The sequence below is a fragment of the Manis pentadactyla genome, chromosome 1, assembly GCF_030020395.1.
Source record: "Manis pentadactyla isolate mManPen7 chromosome 1, mManPen7.hap1, whole genome shotgun sequence".
NCBI classification, from domain to species: domain Eukaryota; kingdom Metazoa; phylum Chordata; class Mammalia; order Pholidota; family Manidae; genus Manis; species Manis pentadactyla.
In genome coordinates, this window is record NC_080019.1 from 212501629 (window position 1) to 212523856 (window position 22228).

The 22228-nt window shown below is 38.0% G+C and overlaps 1 protein-coding gene across 4 annotated transcripts in view; it reads right to left on the reverse strand.

Moving 5' to 3' along the window:
- The window catches only part of CNTN4 (contactin 4), a 979742-nt gene that overhangs the window by 159240 nt on the left and 798274 nt on the right, over positions 1-22228 (reverse strand). For all 4 annotated transcript variants that reach the window (XM_036878225.2, XM_036878221.2, XM_057507209.1 and 1 more), the window contains 4 exons: positions 19835-19937; positions 17115-17299; positions 5612-5748; positions 2369-2498 (listed from right to left, as the gene is read on the reverse strand). In XM_036878225.2, the coding sequence (XP_036734120.2) occupies positions 2369-2498; positions 5612-5748; positions 17115-17299; positions 19835-19937 (555 nt within the window). The remainder of the gene's footprint in view (positions 1-2368; positions 2499-5611; positions 5749-17114; positions 17300-19834; positions 19938-22228) is intronic.

Below are 22228 nucleotides of genomic sequence, written 5' to 3' on the forward strand. Positions count from 1 at the left end.
ATCTGGGATATGCCTGTTCTTCTTTTCTGCCTGCCCAAATAAAAAGTATTACTCAAGTTTCAGCTGACCAGCCCAGTCCACTAGACAGACTCCCTTTCCTGAAGTCCTGGAAGCCTTACTATTCTCACTACCTTACAGCCTGCAGCATTTTCTGATAGGCTTCCTTGTTCTCATATTCAACATGGTTGATATCAGGGTGGTTAAATAACTTCTCAGGAGTTTCCATCTTATCTTCACTGCTCTAGCTGGCTGACCTTAGGGGACTTAAGAAAGGACTCAGATCGAGAATTCATTTGGAATTAGTTCCAGCTGGAAATTATTTGAAATAAACCTCTGAACGTAAAAGTTGAAGCAGTAATTCCCAACTCATAGGCCTCAAACCCTGGGCTGGGAAAAGGGAAAGAGTCTGAGGAAGGCTGTGCAAAGAGTTATTTTAAGCTGTTACATCTCATCTGTTCATAAGAATATACACGTATTCATATACACATGACAGCTCATATATGCTATTATTTTCAGCTGTGGGTAGGTGGATACTCATTTAATAGCCTTTCTCACTTCAGGCTGTGCTTATGGGACTTGTTATCCTTTCTGTTTACCCTGTAATTATATCCCATGATTTACAGTCATTTGTTACTATCACATTTTCCTATTTGAACAAAGAGACCTAAACAATCTTTTCAAATGATAATGAGGCCCCCAGACTTATAAATAGGCAAGCACTCCTCTACAGGGTTTTAGGACAAAGTGGTCCATTCATTAGGCCACACACCTCAGTTTTTAGAGGTTCTTCTAACTAGCTGTCACAGTGTTGAAGAGAGAACACATTTTTTTCTGCAGAAAATCACAACCAATCTACCATAGTGAACTGTGTTCCAAAAGAGTCAGTTCCCACTACCGAGAACCAGAGCCAACCTGGGCAGGGTGGAGTCACTGTTCTTTTCCTGGAGGATGCTGGAGTTACTGTTCCCTCTGTCTGTAAGGTGGGAGGTGTATGTGTTGACGCTCACAGTAGGCTCAGCCAAGTGGATGCACACAATTCCCTGGGCTTCACTGAGAAAGGCTGCAGCCCCCTGAACTCTCACAAATTCTTGTCTTTGGTGTGATTCTGGTCCAAGCTAAAGAACTTGGTGAGAAGAACAGTCAAAAGCTTTTTCTTCTTCTTCTTTTTTTTTTAACCTTGCATGGGATGGATTTATGGAATCTGTGCTGCTTTTCTCTTATTCATTTTAATAACCTATTAGGTGCTCCCTATGAAGAACCATCACTAAGGTACTTTAGACAAATACTTAAATCAGAATTGAGATTTCTCTGTGAGATACATGAAGCTGATGGCCTGGACTCTGTATTTTAAGGGCCCATAGGTTGTAAATCACTTAACTTATGCTTTCAATTATTTAATTACTCATTCAGTTTTTAAAAGTCTCTTAATTCCTTCACTAGTTAACATACTCATTCATCCCTACATTCAATCAATATTTACTGAAAGCATACTATGTGCTTTGCTATTGTATTAAGTCCTGAGGATAAAATGACTTAAACCAAAATTAGTCCTTGACATCGTGGGGAAGTTAAAGTGCAGTGGGAGAAGTTGGGAAAATCACATAAACAAATGTAAAATGCAACTGTGGCATCTGTTATATATAGAAGAGTTAAAGGCAGTGTAAAAACTTCTAAGAGGAGTTGAGCTAGGCATGGGCTAGGTGTGACCCTCTGAGGAAGCAATGATGGCGCTGGGAGATGGAGAGTGGGAAGGAGCAAATGAAATGAAGAGGAGCAGTATGTGCCTGTGGCCTGTGGAGCAAGGGAGGATGGTGCCATGCAGAGCAGAAAGGTCTGTGTGGCTGAAGACCAGGGAGCAGGAGTCACATGGGGAAAGAGGTGGCTGCGCGCGTGCAGCTGGTGGTGGTGGGGAGCCAGGGGCAGACCACTAGTGCATAACCTGGAAAATTCAGATGTGGAGGAACAAGTTTCACTCTGCCAGCTGTTCAAATAAACCTTTCCAAATTAAGTCAGCTCTTCCTCCTTCCAAACTAAAGTTTGCTCCAAATCAGAATGATAGTAACGGTCTCCAAAGCATTTCGGAAACTTTGCTCAATTTAGAAGAGCAGTTGATAGAGGAACAAAAACTCGTGCCAAGGGAACCATGTTACCCATTCTAAGCATCAGAAAGAGGCTGATTTATAAAGTGGTTTCTTCTTACTACTTTTAGATTGTATTACTTCTTTCTTGAGCAGTGTCTGTGGTCTAAAGAATTCTTTACCCTTTTCCTCAAATTGAGCAGTTACGCTTGGCAAAACACATGTTGAGTTCGGTGACTTGAAGAGTTTTGTTTTTTGTATTTTTTTTTCTTTCCAGTATATAGACTCACCTATAACACTAAGCTCTGCGCTGGAAAAGATAACTCCATGTTTATTCTCTGCCACACATTGATACATGCCAGCATCGGAGAGGTTCACTATTGTTATGTTGAGAATTCCTTGCTCAATTTGAATTCTATCCTGTGAAAGAGGAACACAAAACAATGACCTTCTACAACTGAGACCTTAAGGCAATTTTGCTACATGTTTTATCAAAGAGGTTTAATGAGAAGAAAATAGCCATCATATAAGCAATTTACGTAACATGATCTATTTATCTGTCAAATAAATTTGTATTGGGTCAGATGCTAAATGGAACAATCCATACATCTGTTGGTAAATGGAATTTAAATTGTAGGACTCTCTTGAGTTCTCATTGATTTAATAGTAAAACCATTCAGATTAATATCACCTCTAAATAGAGGAACTTGAAATTTAAAATGCTTTTTTACTCTAAGGCTTTGTGCTAAGTAGGGGTGGGAGGGAGGAAAATACAACCAAACTTACTGTTTAAAGTATTTAAAACACGTGGATTATGAGCAGGCAACACTTTGAAGGTTAATAGGATTGTAATCTTCCTGGATGAAGCAGAGGCAAATATTTAATACTGGTTGAGGTTTACTTTAAAAAAAAGCAGGTATTAATAATTTAATGTTCCCTTAGTCTCTTGCTGTCAGAGGCATGATCTAAACTGAGGGCCGTCTGCTGGTAGACAGTCTGAAGAAAGCAAAGTCAGTGTAGAGAACAACAAGCCGTCCTCATTTGTCAGCCCGAGGATATATAACTCGGGTTATCAATTTTCCTAAGTACCAAAAAGGATCTCCTCCTCCCCAGGAGACCTGTCATTTAAAGAAATAAAATATAAAGACATACTGGTTTTCAATTTGCCTCGGGGTTGTGATTTAGCTGGGTGGACACCTTATTAAGCTTTGATCAAATCTTGGCAACCATGGTCCCTCACATTGAATAAAGGGAAGAAAATGCCAGTTTCCTGGTACCAACCTTCTAGCAATTTGTGTTTGTTTTTTATAACTGGGAGAATCATGGGACGGGCAGCAGCCTTTCCATCCAGGTGCTGTGACAGGACGAGGATTGGGCACATCAGCCCCCTTTCTTCTGTTGTGTGCTTTGATGACCTGGACATTGCTCAGTACTATACTCTCCCCCCTGGGTGGCCTACTGGGGAGGAAATCGGAGCAGGAAAAACTGGCTCCTGACTTGAGGCTTAAGGGAAATGTCAGATCACAGTGAACATTTGAGTTCAGTAGAAAAATACAGTAAGGAAAGTTAAACTAGACACAGTTGTTTCTCCACCTTCTTCCTGCTTCCTTCCAAGTTCTTTGCCAGGGTCTGCTCCATTAGATGGGCTTTCCTGTGTGGGGCCAAGGCCCCTTCTCCCACAGTGGATTCTTGTGGTACCTTCTGGATACTTCTTTCAGAATCAGGGTGCTATTCTCTCAGCTGCTAAGAGTGATGCCTATTCACAGCAGAGTCTTCCTTGGGGAACTGCCCTAGGCTGAAAGAACTCCCTAAATCCAGTGACTAGTCAGTCAGGGGTGCAAAAGTGGGACCCCCTTGCCCCAGGGTGGGAAACTCTGAAGGACCTTCTGCTCAGGAGTGCACCCTGAAGACCTCTGCTACAACTGCCTCATGGTTTAACCTCCTTCCTCTCTGTCTGGCCTCCCTGACTCCCACAAGCATTTCTCCCATACTTCCTGCATACAGAACTCTGTCTCAGAGTCGTTCTTAGAAAACCCAGAAAGCAATCTTTGAAATACTTTTAAAAAGCATTTGAGCCTTTCTTCCCTTTGTGCCGTATCTCCTCTCCCCAGTCCTTTTCCCTAAGAAGTGTTCCATACAACCAATTAAGAAAAACCTTGTTGAGTCAAACTTTGTCAGTTCTGAATCCAGTAGACATTTAATCTTTGGATCCGGGCTCTCTTCCTAACAATAGATGAGATCTTGGGCAAAAGCTCTATTATGTCCATTTTACAGATAAGTCAGTCTCCTGTTTGTAAAACGGGCATAACAATAGCACTTACCTCATAAGTTTCCTTAAGCATATCAGATGAGACAATGTGTTTGAAGTGGTGAGATAAGTTAGCATTTGTTAAAATTGAGAAACACATCTAAATCCTTGTGAATATTATTATAGCCTATCATTTCCAAAATGAATAAGCTGAGTAGCATTTTTATTTCAATGGTTATACATTTCCTGAATTGCCATGTCACTCTTTAAAAAAAAATCTATCTGCTTATCTTCACAAAATATCTTGCTTATGTTTATGGACATGGTTCCTTTGTTTAACTCTTTGAGCGTCCAGAACAGACTTGTGCCTACTTCTTTGTTAGACCGCTCTATAGGTTATCTTCCTAAAAAGTAAATTTTTGCTTATGTTTTGGAATATTAGTTTGCTGGCTTATTTTTGAAAGGAGTTATTTTTGTTTGTCTCCCTCCCCGTTTATTAGCAGATTTGCGGCTGCTTTACCCCATCCCCTAGGACACAAGTCCAGAAACCGACCTACTCAGGCCTTCTCTGGGATCCTGATTTGTGAGGATTCTGGGACTACAGAGCCCGTCCCAGGGCCAGAGAAGGCAGGGCCCAGAACCTCCCGCCTCTCTTACACCACAGTGTCCTATTAAATAAGCCAGGCAGCTGCTCTTTCACTGGGTGGCAATAGGTAGAGGGGGTCTACACCCCAAGCCTTCCCTCCAAGAATACTGTAGCCTGTATCTGGAGAGTTGTTTTTAAACCTGAGCTCATTTTTAGTTTTTGTTCTCTTCCTGTTGCATTAGGGTTGTAATCTTGTGTTTGTATTTATCATTACAACATGTTTGAAGCTGAGGGGAGTTTCTGATGGTAATCTTACTGCACCATGTTGTCTGGAAGTATCCGGACAGAAGAAAATCTGCTGAGAGGGGACTTTGGATGCTGAGAGGTCCCACCTGCTCATCACTCACTTTTGTCTAGAACACACACAAATTTGTATCTTAGCACAATTAATATCGTAGTTTCCAACAGTAAAGCCAGCTCCATGAAAACAAAGGCCTAGTATATAAGATTAGCCAAACAAGGTTGAAGAACTGGATTCACATACAGTTTCTATTTATCAACTGTGTTCACCTTCACTTTTTCCTTGGCATTTGGTGGAATATTATTTTAGAAACACCTCATCTTTTCCTGCTTCCATAGCAATTAGGCCACATTAAACATTACGGTCAAATACTAAAACACAGTTACCGATTTGCTTACCCGAGTTAACAGTGGTTCACCGTTTTTTAGCCACCTGTATGTAGGTTTGGGTCTTCCATTTGCTTTACATTCCCAGAAGACATTTTCTTCCATGGCCACATGGATATCACTTATCTTTTGAATCCAATTAGGTTGCGCTACAACAGTCCATAAAGCAAAGAAAAGATGTACATTTAGTGTATGTTCAATCTATTTTTATTGCATGTAATCAAGGGACAAAAGTAGGCTTATTATAAAATTCCTTTTCCAGATGTGAAAATTATAAGGCTGGGGAGAAGTTCACAGAGTGCTTTTAGAAGACACCCATCCTATGTCCAACTGAGAATGCCTTGTTTTGCAGCCCATATAGCTGGTCTTTTAATCACTAAAAGGAGAATGAATAAAACTGCCATTAGCCAGCCATATAGCAAAATTAACTGTCTCTCTCCCCCAAGTATCTATTCCTTCTTTTTTCCTTTTTGGAGGACAAATATGCTCACTGCCCCATCATTTTTGGCCGGGCTCATATTTTCCTAGCTAAGCACCACATTAGATTCCTTTGCAGCTAGAGGCAACCATGTGACTAAGTTTATTACACTAATGATATGTGCGTAAAAGTGGTGAGAGCGACTTCCAGGTTATTTACTTAAAGGTGCTTGCCCTGGACTCTCATTGCTCCTTATGCTGATAGGAATAAGTGATAACTAGAGCAGCCTCAGAGATGGAAGCTATGCAAGATGGAAATATTGATCTTCCAGCCTTGGACTTTGAATGACCTTTTGGAGCAAAGCGAACCCAGACCCCTCTCCCTGTTTTTGGAGAGATATGTAAGAGAGAAATAAATTTCCTGTTGAAGCCACTGTTCTTTGGGTCTGTGTGTTACAGCAGCTTATCATGTCTCTAACAAATATACTTCACTCCCACAAATCAATTATCTGGATAATTTGTGTGACTCACTTTTCCTTCAAGAATATCATTTTTATTGACTTATTTCATAGCGATGGAATATTATCCACAAGAGTATGGTTCTACAATCCCAAATCTCTGAATGAGTCCTGATTTTTACCAAAAACTTCTTAGGAAATCAAGTCCTGCTCACAGTCTAACACAGTAATTCAAGTCAGCAATTAATTCCCACATGGCCCATTGCGCTACAAAAATCCCACCACCAAAATTATGCCATATTTCTCATGCTTCAATTGAAGTCATATATTATTTCCTCATTGTTAATTCCATAAAAAGTCTTCATAAAGTATCAGGCCTTGCCCAAAGCGCAACTGATGCTACAGTTAACTGTAACAGCAATTGTACTTATGTAGAAGACCTTCAGCCTAAAGATCATGCAGAAGAGAACCACAGCTATCATTCTGGAATGTTCTCTTCTCACAGGGCTTTTTAGTAGGGTAATGCCTAGCAATATAAATTTATAATAGTTCACATCAATACAGTTTTTTATCAGAAGATGCTACTAAATATTCTTAACATGTTTTAGCTAACTTGAGGTTGGTATCTTCTTTTAGTGAGGCTTCAAATCATCCATAATTTAATCCAAAAGGAAATTACCAGTATTGAGGCCAAGTTGTATATCTTACCTTCATAACAATAAACAAAACCGAATAACACTCAACAAGTCCCTTAACCAACAGAAGTCTCTAGGTCCCTGAATAAGTGTGGCTTTGTTCTTTTCCCATCTATAAGAAGTTGCATGTTTTTCAGAGAGCAAAATACAATTTTATAAATCCTCTCCTGATGGGGATGACACATGGCTGCAAATATGGGGAGGCCAAAAGGGTCAACTCTCAAAAAAAGTTGTAACATTAACAAGCATTAGCTTGAGTGAAAGGTTATAACCTTCACCCTTAAAAGAGTTGCAAGTCTGCCGTTCTGTATCTTCCTGCTGCTAATGCAAAGGGAGCTCAAAAGGTAGATACCTTTTCTGTTCTCTGCTTGAAGAATTTGATGTATAACTGGATAGGGCTAATGGCAATTGTGTGCCTGATTTCACATTCAACCTGCTGAATATTTACCCCCCCACAGAGTCCATGCAAACAAAGCAAACAAGAAAAGCTATAGAAATCTGTGTGGAATATTAACAACTAAGTCAAACTATTCAAAGAGAGTGAAGGGGAAAAAATGGAAGGGCAAATGTAACTTATGAAGCAATGTCAAGTTGAAGTTCAAAAAGGAAACATCAAAACCACATGCAGAGACAGAGATTTCAATGGCATAGATTTCCTGTAACACTTGGGCTTATTCACTGCTTTCAAAAACACAGAAAGCGGCAAGCAAAATCTTGCAGTCTCAAAAAGAAGACAGGCAGGGAATGGAGGGCCTGGAGAGGATTTTGAAAGGCCCTGTAAAGTTCTTATTAATTAAACAGTTCTGGGGGCTGATTCCATCTCTTCCAGTGTGGCTTTGGAGGTTAAAGTGCTTGACAAGAATGCTCAGTGATAGCTATGTGTTCTGGCCAAGATGAAATCAACAATTAAGTCAGCCTTGTGAGGTAACATCAGGTGCTTTCCTTGTTTTTAAAGTAATTCATAGAAGTTCTATTTGAAATGATATAAACATATTCTTTTTGAAGTGAGTATCTGGACATGGGCCCAGGAAGATTAGAAATGGAAAATCATATAAGTGGCAAAGAAGGAGGTAATCTTCCTTTTAGCATGCCAGTTGTAGATCTATAGGGCAAAAGCACACACAGTGAAGATTTCTGCTGCCACTCAGATTGGAGGAATCGTATGTACGTGGGTGAGGTTTTTTGTAAAGTCCTATGCTTGATGGAACTTATTATTCTTTCTCTACCTCTCTGGGCCACCCAGTTCAAAGTCCTTGCATAACAAATTACCCATTTAATGCATGATAGCATGCAATGTTTGTTTCCTTTTTTTGCTAATGCATACAGGTCCATGGAATTTATCACTTAATATTTAGGTTCAACTACAATTTATAACTCCATGTCTAAATAAAAGCTCCAAGGAAGGCCTGAACATTATGATTTCAGAAGAAGGTTATATCTAGATGCCCTTTTGGGTAATATATGTAGATCCACATATTAAGTAGAATTAATCATATCCACATATTAAAACAGAACCACCTGTTTTGGCCTTTCATGTTCTTTTAAGTTTTGAAACAGAAAAATACCTCCTCTAATCTTAAGTCTTAGTTCTCAAGCTACAAATTCAAAAAAAAATGGTTGCAGTGGATTTGACCCTGTGACACTGTTAGTCCCTTGTATAAATGAAAAATCTCTTCATTTCAATATTTTGTTCAATAACCTAAATCAATATTTGTGCATTCTACTCATTGGATTATTGGATACCATGTAAACATAGTATCCAATAATAATTTATATCACAGATGGGTATTATTTGAACTTAGTGGTCACACAATTCTCAAAGGTACCTGGCTGGCTGATTCTCCCAAAACAGACATTTCTAATAGAGCCTTAGAACTTAGAAATTTAAAAATCTGAACAAAAGGATATGATGGGGAAAGTATGTAAATTATGATTACAAAGATGGCATTAGCCATTTATAATTATTTCTGGTTGTTTACACAGCTTGGAAAAGATGAATCATCATCAGGCAATGCAGTAGCTTGGCTAACATTGCTTAAGAAGTTTGTTTTGAGTGGGTTTTATGAGCCCCAATATAATAACTTGGCTTCAATTTACAATTTATATATATAGTTATGTCCCAAATCTTTATCTCTAGCCTGGTATTCTTGTACTTTGATGGAATCATTGGAATATTCTCCATGTCTTTACCTTGAATCCAATGTTCCTAGTATTGGCATGTGAACTCTTCATTCCAACCTTACTACAGAGTCTTCCAATTTATTGTTACAGTTTCTTTTAAACACCTAACTTCCCATTTACAGAAGCCACTGAAAGGAAGGCACAGCTTTGCAAGAAATGCTCATATTCACAGGTGTGTGTGTGTATATATATATATGTATATATATATATATATATTTTTTGAATTTAATATCTGTACAGCCTTCATAACCTCCATTTCTCTGACTTCAGACTCACATCCTCTCCCCACAAAGCATCATCACATCATTCTAATGCATTTTAGTGAGGGTTTTCAAATCAGTTCTGTGGAGCTCTGAGGGTTCTTGGCAGGTACCTCCTTCAACAAGAGCAGCCTTGCTCTGGTTTAAATATTGAGAATTCATATAAAAAACAATCAACTTGATGATTAAAGAACATACGTGCTTTGAAAACTAGTATGCTGAGACATCTAAATCTTGTTTTTTATAAGAAAAGCTTTGGGTTTAAAGCCTGGAGATTGAAAGTTAAAGTTTTCTCATTTGAATTGAGGGGACGCCAGACTTGATGGTGTCAAAGGCCCTTTTGACATTAATATGCTAAACCTTTAGATCACTTCTTGAACCAACTTAATTCTTGGATCTCTTGGGTGCCCTGTTAATTTGTGCTATCCTCAACAGTCCGACGTGGTCTCTTCTATTAAGTTACTCTGCCCTTTTGCTCTGGTGATGGCAGAGAGATGCCATCAGGCTCATACGCTCATAGATCACAATGATAAACTGCACAAAATAGAAAAACCAACTATATGAAGGCACACTCAAGGGCAACCAAAACCAGGTGTATTTCTATTAGTAGGTATTCATTAATAACTAAAACAGATATGATTGGAGGAAGTAATCCATGTGAGAGCTAATGGATAAGGTATGTGAAAGTGCTTTGTATGTTGTAAATGTTACACAAATTAAGAGAACATTAGCATCATTTTAGGTTAATATGTAAAGTACTCTGTCACGTGGTTCTACCTACTTCTTTTCTTTTCTCTCCAGGTGTTCCCAGTGATCCCGCAATTCCTGTCCCAAAGGGGTTTTCTTTGTCCTCAAATCAAATAAGCCTGTTCTTGCCTCATCTTGTGTTTTTGGAATGTCCTCCTCCCCTTCATCCACTAACCAGTTTTTACTCTACAGAAACACCTCCTCCGTGAAGCCTTCCCTCATCTGACAAAAGTAATCCTTCTGAACATGTATAGTTCATTTGGTACAAACAGTGCAACTGTTTTGTGCCATCACTTGTTTTTGTCTCGTTTGGTTTAGCTCTTTCATTGTTAACCGATTTCTGTAAGCACACATTTTTTTTTTTCTTCCCAAATGTGTTTCAGTCAATTTCAAACTTTAGAAATGAGTCATGGAACCAAATGAACTGGAAATCAGCAATATGTTAACTTAAAAAGGCCTTCAAGCTGCTTCACTAAGCCCACTTCTATCCTGATAAACCAAGCAAATATTCTAGCCTAACATGGATTAATTTCTTTATATTTATTTTTAATCCTCAACTTAGTCACTACCCAGTGTTTCTCTGAATCTGTTCTTACTGAGTTGAATTCATCCCTTTTTCCTTCCCCATCTACCTTCTATGCAAAATACTACCAACCAGGGACATTATGTATTTACAGACCATCTCAACATAATCACCTTGTTATTTCTAAACCACATAAAACCTGTTATATGTTATTTCTAAACCTCATAAAACCCTGCAAGTTAATGGAAATATTACTATTTTATAGATGTGTCCCAGAGACGTTAAGGTTCAGATTCAGAAAGTGGTTCAGTTCGAATTGGCAACAGGCCCGCCTGGCTCCAACATCCATGTTCTACCTATAGGCTCTCAAAGGATGTCCAGCTCTACCACATATTCGTTTGGACCTACGTTTTCAATGTGTGGTCTAAGGATCCCTCATGTCTATTTTGAGGAGTCCGTTAGATACTTTTGTCCAACTAGTATCTTTTCTTCATACACTTCAGCCAGAACACTTCATGACAGATTGAGCACAGACACACACATAAGTATCCAGCTTTCTTCTGTTAAGACAGTCATAGAGATTTGCTAAAACATTAACAATATCCTTCTTCTCACTATTTTTTTTGAAAAATACAGTCAATTTTCTCAAACTACATTAATTATGCTAACATGTACTTGTTATATTAGTCATTTTAAAATAGAGTACTAAGTTAAATTAAATTTTCAGTTTTAATGATCCTATGGTATGTATTGGTAGACATAACCTGAAGAGGCAGATGTTCTCTGGAGTATTCCATAATTTTTAAGGATGAAAAGGGGTCCTGAAACCAAGAATTTGAGAACTGCTTTAGATAAGCCCAGAAACTTTCAGATAAATGAATCCACTCACACAAAACTGTATGTAACTTTAAACAATATTTCTTGATAGATAAAAATTGTAACAGTTGCATCTGCCTTCTGTGGCAATGGTGAGGGAATTGAGTTGCATTTCAGTACATTGTCCTTGACAGGATTTTTTTCTTCCCTAGTCTGAAGGTTCTGAGGGGGTAAGACTCCTGTACCACTTCCCAGTGACCATTACTTACAACACATTCTCATTGTGAACTTCTTGAAAAATGGCAGCAAGCTACTTTATTGGAACTGCCCCATTCAGAGAAGGAAACAAAAATTGTTGACTTTATCTTAAGTGACAGTGAGGGAAACTGAGGGTGTCAATACCAGTTTTGTCTAGGACAATTAAGCAGAATATTGCTTTACTGTGAAATTACCTTGTCTGCTGTGTTTATTTTTGGCCACTTTTTTTCTTTAAGCCAGTTTTCAGGTCTGAATATTACCTAGTGATCACATATACATAGCACATCCATGGGGGAATTGGTATGCTGAGCTGCATGATGCTTCTGCATTCACTTATTGATGACCATAGAGATACTCAAACAGCATTACAGTGTCATTAAGCCTAGAGTTTTGACTTTAGAGACAAAGGACAATAGCACACAAGGTCTAGACAGACAGTAGTACATATAATTTGGAAAGGAAAATAGAAAGAGCTCTTTAGACTCAATAATCAGGTCATCATCCTATGAAATAGGATGTGAAAAAGTCAGTTGCTCATCTGGACGTTTTTATTTTTGATATTGACTGTAGAAAATATGCAGAGAAAGTATGTGGATGACTGATGGAATTTTTTCCTTTATTGTATTAAACTATCTTATTGGTAGGAAGAGTAACATCTATAGTATAACAAAAAGCAGTTCTAATCAGAGCTCTGATTCACTCATAGGATCTTGGCAAGTTATTTTATGTCTCTGGCCTTTATTTTATTTATTTATAAAAATGAAAGTGTTGGCCCCAATAGTTCCTTCCATCTCAAACCTTGTAGAATTCCATGAAATAAAGCTTGTTTACTGCTCAAATATTATATCCTTTATTTCCTAAAGTGAAGATTATTTTACTCTCTTCATACTTGTTACATATAGGAGAAACTGCACAAAAGACATTAAATATCAGGTTCTTTAAGTTCACACTTCATTATTCTAAATGATGACTATAGTTCTATTGGTCTATTTGTGAAAAAAGGAAGTAACTTTACAGACACAATGACGTGGAAAGATGAGTAATTAACAAGCGAATTAAATCCATTTTACACTTCCTTTTCCTTTCTTCAAAGATAATTACCTTAGCACTCTCATTCTACTTTGTCTATGTAGACCGGCTATTAATGCCTGATGTGACAGTGAGCTGTTGGCTTTGTACAGAAGCAGGAACACCTTTACTTACATGTAATTTAATCTTCAGCTTCATTCTACCACTTGGAAATAGCTTAGCACAGAGTAATGGTTCTCACAAGGCGGACTTCACATAAGCTGCATCAGCATTACCAGGGAACTTAGTAGAAAGCTCCCCATCCCAACGCTACAGAATCAGAGCCTCTGTAGGTAACGCCCAATATTCTGAATTTTAATAAAACTTGTGGATTATTCTAATGCACGCTGAAGTATAAGAACCTCTAGCTTGAAAGAACAGGCATAGATTTGGACTCTAGCTCTGCTTCTTACTATGTAAACGTAAATCAGCTAGAAACTCTCTTGGGAGTCAGTTTCCTTATCTAACAAACGTAGTATCTGGAGGAACGACACGAGAGTGTCTTACTGGCTGTAACTCCGGAATATATCTCAAATCCCTCTCTTTCTTTTCCTTCCTTGAGCCCTGGCCACCAACATTTCTCATCTAGATGGCTTCCTGACTGGTCGTCCAACTTTTGTTCTTGGTTCCCTATAATCTGTTCACCAAAAAGCAATCAGAATGGTCTTCTAAAAGCATGAATCTTACTGAATCACTCCCCTGCTTAAAATCCCCCAATGATTTTCCATTATGGTCAGAATAAAATCCAAATTCTGCACCTGGCTTACAAGTACATAATATGTTGTCCTTCAATTTTTTAAAAACTTTTGCTCCTCAACCCTATGATGTAGTTACAATGGCTTCCTTGATACATCTCAAGCATGTCAAGTAGTTTCCTGTCTCAGGGCCTTTGCACTTCCTTCCCTTTCATTTGGAATCTACTTCCCCTTGAATACCTAGCCCCTTTTCATACTTTTGGTTTCATCTCACAGGCCAATTCTCAGACGAGTCTTCCCTGACTACCTCATACTATGAAGCCTTTGTCCTGCTCTTGGTTATGTTCTATCATTTCCTCTTAATTATTTTCTTCATGGCTCTTATCACAATATGAAATTTTCTAGTTCATTTATTTTCTTACTAGTACATTGTCTGTGAACTTCTAGTAAAACAGAAGCTGCTTGAGAGAAGGGGTTTGTCTTGTAGCCCTACCGCTATATGGTAGGCAATGAAAAAAAACATCGGTTGAACAACTTAATAATATATTTAAATTATTTTAGCACATTTCTACCTTTAGCAACAAAGATCTATGTAGTAGTTTATCAGATCTATTTGAAGGTAGTGTTTTATGCTGAAAAATGTCTGAAAGAGCAAATTAAACTAGACCACACTGATCAAGCATAAGTTATGAAAAAAAGAAATTGGGAAGACGTGGTAAGGCAATATGTTTTATGTCTGAACTAGTGTCAGTTCTTTACATTAGGTGTACGTGTTAACCTAAAGACTCGGCCATACTGGGAACACACCAACTGGGAACAGGGACTTCCATCTTCTGACACATGAAATTATACCCAGCAGGCCTTTGGAGGAAGGTTGATGGCTTTAGTGCAAGAAGGGAAAACCTTTGTCAAGCCAGAACAGAGGTTAGCATGCCTGTCATTACTGAAGAGAAGAGTTGATGAATGGAATGTATCATCTTTCAACTGAAAAAGAGAAGCAAGTTTCTAAACTCAAACTCATGGTTTACAACCCTGATCACAGCACGTCTTAATGTTTTAAGGAATTATCTTGTCAACAAAGACAGAATGTTCATGCACAAGGGACTAGGGCTACTTTCTCCAGTTTTGTGATCTTCACAGTGATTTTAATTACACTAACTCATATAAATAGGATATCTAGACAACTGGCTATTAGGAACTCAGTACTGGGAAAACCCAATAGAGACCAAAAAATATAAATAAATAAATAAGTAAATGATAGTCGGGCACTTCTGCATAATTAAACTCTCTATGACAATGAAAACAATTCGATAATTTCTGTGTCACTGCTATGTTAGTTGAGGAAAAACAAAAGAATAAACGGAGATGCAACAGCCAAGCTCTGTGAAATTCAGCTGATCTGACAAGCTTCTAACACCAAGGGTGGCTGACAACTGAGGAATAAACGGAGTTATCTTTAGAAAGCAGGCAAATTTCATTCTGCCGTTTTCCCCATGCATGGATGTAGATAACTCCATTTAAAAGGGAAACACTGTTAGAACCTGATTTTCATCTCCAGGGCAGAATCCTTGAAAAAATATTTCACTGCACAAGACCAGGGACACGGTTGATTCTCCAGAAAAGAAACTCCAGCTTATTCATTTTCAGTGTAGGAAACCTTTGACCCACTAGAAAGCACTATGCCAACTCCTGGTTACAGAAAATTTCATACCTTTTTAACATATTGAAAACAATTCTTTCACTTAAAAGAAAAATCAAGAAAGTGAAAATGATGAATTAGTTGAGCAATTCAAATAACATTTATGAACAAACACCACTGAACTCCAAAGTCTTTCAACTAAGAAAAAAAAGAAAGAGAAAACACTGGCCATTTGCCTGAATAATTTCAGGTTCTCTCTACCTGACACATAAGAAATAATTGTTATACTGCTGAGAAAAATGTACCATAACCACTTAAAAAGGACAGCAATTGCATCTCACTGAACAATTCTATAACCTTCGGTCTTATGTTTTCTCCAGTCAGTTAACTGTGGTATCTTTTTCAACCACAGTGAAAACTGTGTTTTTGCTTTTCAACCAATCAAATAAGGTATTAACTGCCACAGTTTAAGAAAGAGCTAAGAACAAACATCAAGTCTGTCATTTGGCAAAAATAGAGTCAGTCCTTTATTATTGTTGAAGAAAGATGAGTGATAAAGGGGAACGTGGATTTATTCAAACAACCATTGCTCAGTTGTTATATGCTTGCCTATTTTTCAGGTCATCATGTGAAGAAGTACTTTCTGAACCATGTGAGCTCTCCTGCCACCTGGGCTATATCAGAGGCATGCGAGTCCCAAATGCTGAGGGTTATGTAGGGGAGGTCACTGAAGGCTACCTGATATTAGAAATCTCCACTCAGTTTTCAAACACAGGCCTAAAAAATTTGATATGACTATTGAACAAAATCCTTTGACCATGTCTTAAAACCAAAATGCTTTGGTAAAAGAATTGGTGAAATAGACTTCCATAGTATTAGTTACTGTAAAAAATAAGAACATTTAAAACTTTTGCTGCAACTTGTCCCTGTAGAGATAATTCTTATCATTTTATATGTGTGGCCCTTTACTTAAACCATTCTTGAATAATTATCAATGGATAATATTTATTTTCAATATCCCAGAGATATAGGATTCAGACATGTTCTGATATGTCAAAACCCAAGTTCCCTTCAAAATGCTTATTCAGTGAACTCCCTTTCTGGGTTTCAAATCAGTACCCTAACAGGGTTTCTAAGATAGGCTCAGTTGATGGCCATGTGCTAGAGGTTTTAAATTTATATTATGTCTGGATCAATGCTGATGATTTGACTGTAAGAGGAGCAGCTGTACATAAAAAATCTTTGGGGAGAGAGATTTGTCATGCTCTACTCCAATAAGAACTAAATTGAAGAGTGTGCATTTTGAAATGTTCATGGTACCACATTAACTTGCTATCACGTAGGAGCAATTACAAAGGATTGACATGAACCCTGAATCAAAATTTGAATGAAGAAACACGCAGAGATTAAAAAAAAATAAACAGGGAGGAGAAATAACAAAAATATTTCCTGTGTCAGGTTTACAGCTTGATGGCAGGAGGAAAAATGGTTCCTCTGCAAGCATTTCTTTACAAGTTCACATTAATATCCATCCCCCAAACACATCAGCCTAACTTCTTCTCGGCTCTCTCCACATCCTTGCTCTCCACACCCAGAATCACCCAGAGAATGCTAATTAAGTAGCAAGCCACATGTTTTACATAGCCCTGTTTTGTGTAATTATTTCCAACATGCTGGAATGCAAGCCTCCCAGCTTATGACTTTAATATCAGGAAGGTCTGCAGCACTATGAATGGTATAGTGGAATCACAAACTTACCATAAAAAGTCAACTGTCCCCTTGCTACATTTTTTCCTCTTGAATTTTCAGCCGTACATTCATATAAACCAGCATCCTCCTGCTGAAAATTGGGGATTTCAAGAATTCCGTTTGACTTGTGTCTTCTGGCTTTCCTTGCTATTGGCTTTCCATCAGCTCTTCTCCAGATAATAGTTGGCACTGGACTGATGGTGAGAATATGAAGGAGTGAGTCAAATTAGAGAAAACCATATATTTTATTTTAACCTATGCTAACAATCCCTTCCTTCTTGGTTCTAAATATATAAACTTTCACTAAATACTATCTCTCAAACTTCATTGATTCATGTATCAGTATTATGATTTTAGGCACATCCACACCTGTAGTATTATTATACACTTTGTGTTTTTCCTAAAATAAGAAAAAGTTCTTAACCTTAAATAAGGTAATCTATCTCCTATGCAATATTATCAAATGAAATAAAAGCCAATTTTTATATGCTTGCCATATTTTTTCTAAGACATCTGTTTTTTTCTAATTCGTAAACATGAAAATAAAAATGTCTTGGCACAAATGTGATGGAGTAGAGATGGCTGCAAATTATTTTACGTTCTTCCCATGAAGATGAGGAGGAGGCCCCTCCCTCTTGAGTCTGGCAGGTTCTTTCACTACTGTGACTGTTGAAATAAGGCAGAAGTGATGTTGTGTCAATCTCAAGGCTCAGGCAGTAAGGAACTGATGGCTTCCATTCTCTGTCTCCTGGAACACTCTCTACGGAACCTTAACAACTTACAGCAATCTATTACAAGGGTGGTTTGGGGAAACCTTACTTAAAATAGTGAGATAAGGGAAAGAGCAGTCTGTGGGATTCTTGTGTACTCTCAAGGCATCTATCACCCTCCAGCCATAACTGCTAGCACACATCTTAAACTGTAAAGAGGGCATCGCTGAGTCAGTAAATCAATGGTTTAGTGACCTAACCACAGCTTTTAAGATTGGGCTTCATAGCAGGGGATACAATTATTTACTTATATACTTTGCATGAAAAATAAATCAAGCAAAGAAGTAATTAAACTAAAGAGTTGCTAATCTTCTCTAGAAAACCTGAGGTAGTATTTAAAAAATTAAAGCCATCAACTCTACTATTCTGGTTTTGGAAGAATTTAAGTTCATTAGACAGACACTAACTCAAAATGCAGAAAGGGCTCTATGAAAAGTACATGATGGGTGCCTTTACATTTGATAAGATATACACTTACTACATGCCTTTACAAATAACTGTATTTAGACATATTCTTTCTGCTCCTAAATGGGAGAAGAAGATGTGTTTCAGCAGCTGGACGTGCATACCCAAACATTTCTGTGTAGACTGGAGAAGCCCAATTTTGGTCTTTTGTTTTTATTCTAGTGCCATTCAAGCAGCATGAATAGAGTTTAATTTATACCCACTTTGAGGTATGAATAACATGAATTCTGTTCTTTATCCACAGAAGATTTTTCAAGGTGTCATCTTGTAGAGTTTACCAAATATATACCTCCCTTATCCAGTTATCTTCTTTCACCTTTTCTCTGAATTGAGATTCCTAATAAATACATTAAAAATTTTTTTAAAGTGGGGACCGGACCATATTATACTGTTTTGCAATCTGCTTTCAGACACTTAGCAATAAATCATAGGCATTTTTTATGTCCTACTTGTTGTTTTATAGCTTGACTTTTAATGCCTGTAAAGTGTTCAGTCCTACAGCTATGTCATAATTTATTTAATGTGGTAAGTTTTCAGGATGTTATAAATGACCACTGTATTATATAGTACCAATAGGAGGTTCTACTGTAGCTTACAGTGCCATGACTCACAAATATGCAAACCAAAAGAATCCTTCTAATGGATCTGAAAATAAAATGATACAAAGGAACATCTTTCCTGTGTGCTTGCTGTAAAACACACAATTATACAAAAATAGATTACATGCTGATACAGGGGTCTGCAAAAGTTAGTGGCTCTGCCTTAGCCAGTATTTGGGTATAGGAAGAAGATGGGGAATTAGCAATGGGTTGGCTGAATAGGTGTGGTTGGGAGTTAAGATTCTCACGCATCATTAAAATCCATGGATGATCTAAATACTCTCATTTCAGATGATAGTTTTTTTCATTTATGCCACACCTTTTTGGCAGGGTAAGAGGCTTATCTAAGGATATCCCACAGACTGAATAAGAAAGTTGTGAATAATTTTCAGATGACTGTAAAATAGACACTCTTAGAGAATATCAGGTCTTACCTGTCTCTAGCCAGAGCAGAAAGAAACCCAAAGGTGAGAAAATAGACTGGCAATTTGAAAAGAAATGCATTCTCTGTAAACTAGGGCCAGAATGAAAGTCCGCATCTTCCAAATAGTCAGCAGGACTGTATCTCAAATGAAGGCCTGTTTTCCTGTCATTTTGGGTGGGACAGTGTGCACATTACAGGTCATAATAATAGGACACAATACTTTTCCGGAACTGCCCCCCTCCTCTCCTTTGTGGCCATGGCAGTGTGGCAGCCTAATCCTCCTTGTGTCACTGCATGGCCCCTCTCCATGGCAAGAGGGCAGAATCAAAGATGCATATGCACAGTTACAAGGAGAGAAGCTTGACTTGTCTGTCAGTCACCTGAGAAACCCTCACTGTGGACAGTACAAGGAAAATTCTATAGCTGCCCAAGCTGAAGGGAGGACAAGGAATAAGAGAATCCAGAACTTACTTTCCCAAGGCAAAGCATTCCAACTTCACCGTTGTTCCTTTCGCAGTGGGGACCATTTCTGGGAACTGCACTTCTATTTTTGGCTCATATTCGCCCATCACCCCTGTGAATAAACAAAGGAGCTAAGTCTTGGAGATTCTTTTAAAATGTACGTAAGTGTTTTGCTCTTAATGTACAATGTTCCTATACACATTATATGCACAATTAATTCCCTCATTTGAAGCAGGGCCTATCTCAAACAGCCTTGAATTGTGGCTCTTCTCCCAGTTACTGCTAGAGGAAAATTTGTATCATAGCATCAGCCATCTGCCTAGGATTAATTTCTCCACGCATACAACTTCGTTTCTCAAAAATACTTTATTTTAGGTAGTCATGGATCAAAAAGGAGGTGCAAAAAAAAGTCCTAGTCACCAGAAAAATCAAACAAATTATATTTTTGGGAACATACTACAGAAAATTCTAAACACTTAAGAATACCTGCATGCTTTATTATGTCTTCATAAGAAAAAAAATTCTGAGTAATCAATTTAGGGTCACAACTAATTTTATCTTTTACTTCCAAGGCTAATCTGAATACATTATAAATGAATACATACAAGGTAACATTAAATGCCAATATTTTAATTATATTCTGAATCAATATAAAAGAGAATAATTAGAAGCAAACTATAGGAAACAACCTTTAAGTTATACCCATCTTTGCAATAGCATGCTTACTTTGAAGGTCATATTCTCTAAACTTTGCAGTATCTTGGTAAGTATAAAATTATGGCCAAGCCAGCACAACCTAACAAATTAAGTCCATGACTTGTCAGTGATTTCTTATCAATATATTCTTGACTCCCATCTACCACTGCCCTAATTTAGTTGGTACATTTATTTCTATTCAATTTGTAGTCATTTTCCATTGTCTCTGATTCAGCTGTGTCAATATAAAATTTGGAATTTTCTAGCTTACTAAAAAATGATAGGCTCGCCTCCATTTCATCTCTCCTTCATCCTTTCCATCATAATTAGAAGACAAAAGACTGAAGGAGTCAGAAAAAAAGGTAAAGACAAGGAATAGAGGAGGACAGGCACTTGATAGAAAAATTCCACTCATTTTGCAGAGGTCACCCTTTTCAACAGCAACTTCAGAATTTGGGAAGTATTGAGGGGATTTCCTCAATGTGTAAAACAAACAAACAAAAAAATCAACATTAAATATCAGATGATGTTACTGTCTAGCCAGGTCTGCTATGAGGTGTGTTGTCAAAAGTGCAAAGTTGAACAGAGTTGTTTTTTCCCCTTCAAAAAACGACAGGGAGGATTGGATTTGGAAGGGACCTTTGAGAGAATTCAATTTAGCACTCTTAACCTTGGTATTCAAGGAGGCAAATTTTTCTAGAGAGGATCTGTAGCTGGAATCCAATTCCGAAAGGAATCTTAACCCTCCAAAAGTTATAATCACAGTTCTAATCTTCTTTCCTTTTACAAGGCTGTAATGTTAAAAGAGTTAAACAGTTCACCTTTAGTCTTACAACAAACTAGTCAGTGTTCAAGGTTGCAAGCCTGCTCCCTGATTCCTGATCTTAATCTTTTACTATGGCCTCGCACCACTGCAGTGAAGAACACTACAAAACTAGATTCAAACACACAAAATCCATGCTTGACATGTTCAGATACAAAACCATTCCTGCCTTTGACCAATCTCTGAATTCCCTTTCACTTAAGTCTGGGTTTGTCTTTTTGCCACATTTGCCACAAAAGCTGGACCAGTGAAGAAGCAGCGCTTGCTAACAACAGCATTCACACCCAGCGGCTGAAATTACTAACAAACAGCCTGTACAGTTGACTCATCATCCCATAAATATCAATAGTATGACTATGAGTGCGTGAAAAACTTAACACCTTTTAGTGCTGTGTGTGTGTGGCTATGTAGGGCCAGAGCAGTGTTAATTAAAAAAAAAAAAAAAAAAAGAATTGCCTTGTGAGAGTCCTCCCAGGAAATCAAGACAGTCTCTACTGAAGTGGGGGAGGGAGATGAAATGATAAGGTTAAAATACAGGGACAAGGCTGTTTTAGCTGAGATCAGGCTTTTGCCCTGCCTCCTTGTTTCTAGAAACATTCCAGATAAATTGTGTTTCTTAATCCAGCTATGAAAGATACAACCAGGAGCAAATACATCTCACACAATCTTGTCCTGAGCAACTGAAATATCAGTGTCCAAGATTCCCTGAACTGTTACCTCCTCATCCTAAAATCCTATTAAGGTCCAGACTCAAAGTTCACTCCTCCAGGATCCTTCTTCACCCCTCTTCTCTTCATGCCCTACTCTATAGCCCACGGTGACCTTTAAATAACCAGGAAGTATCAGAATCTCTTTGCCTCATTTCTGTTTTCCATGACTTCTTT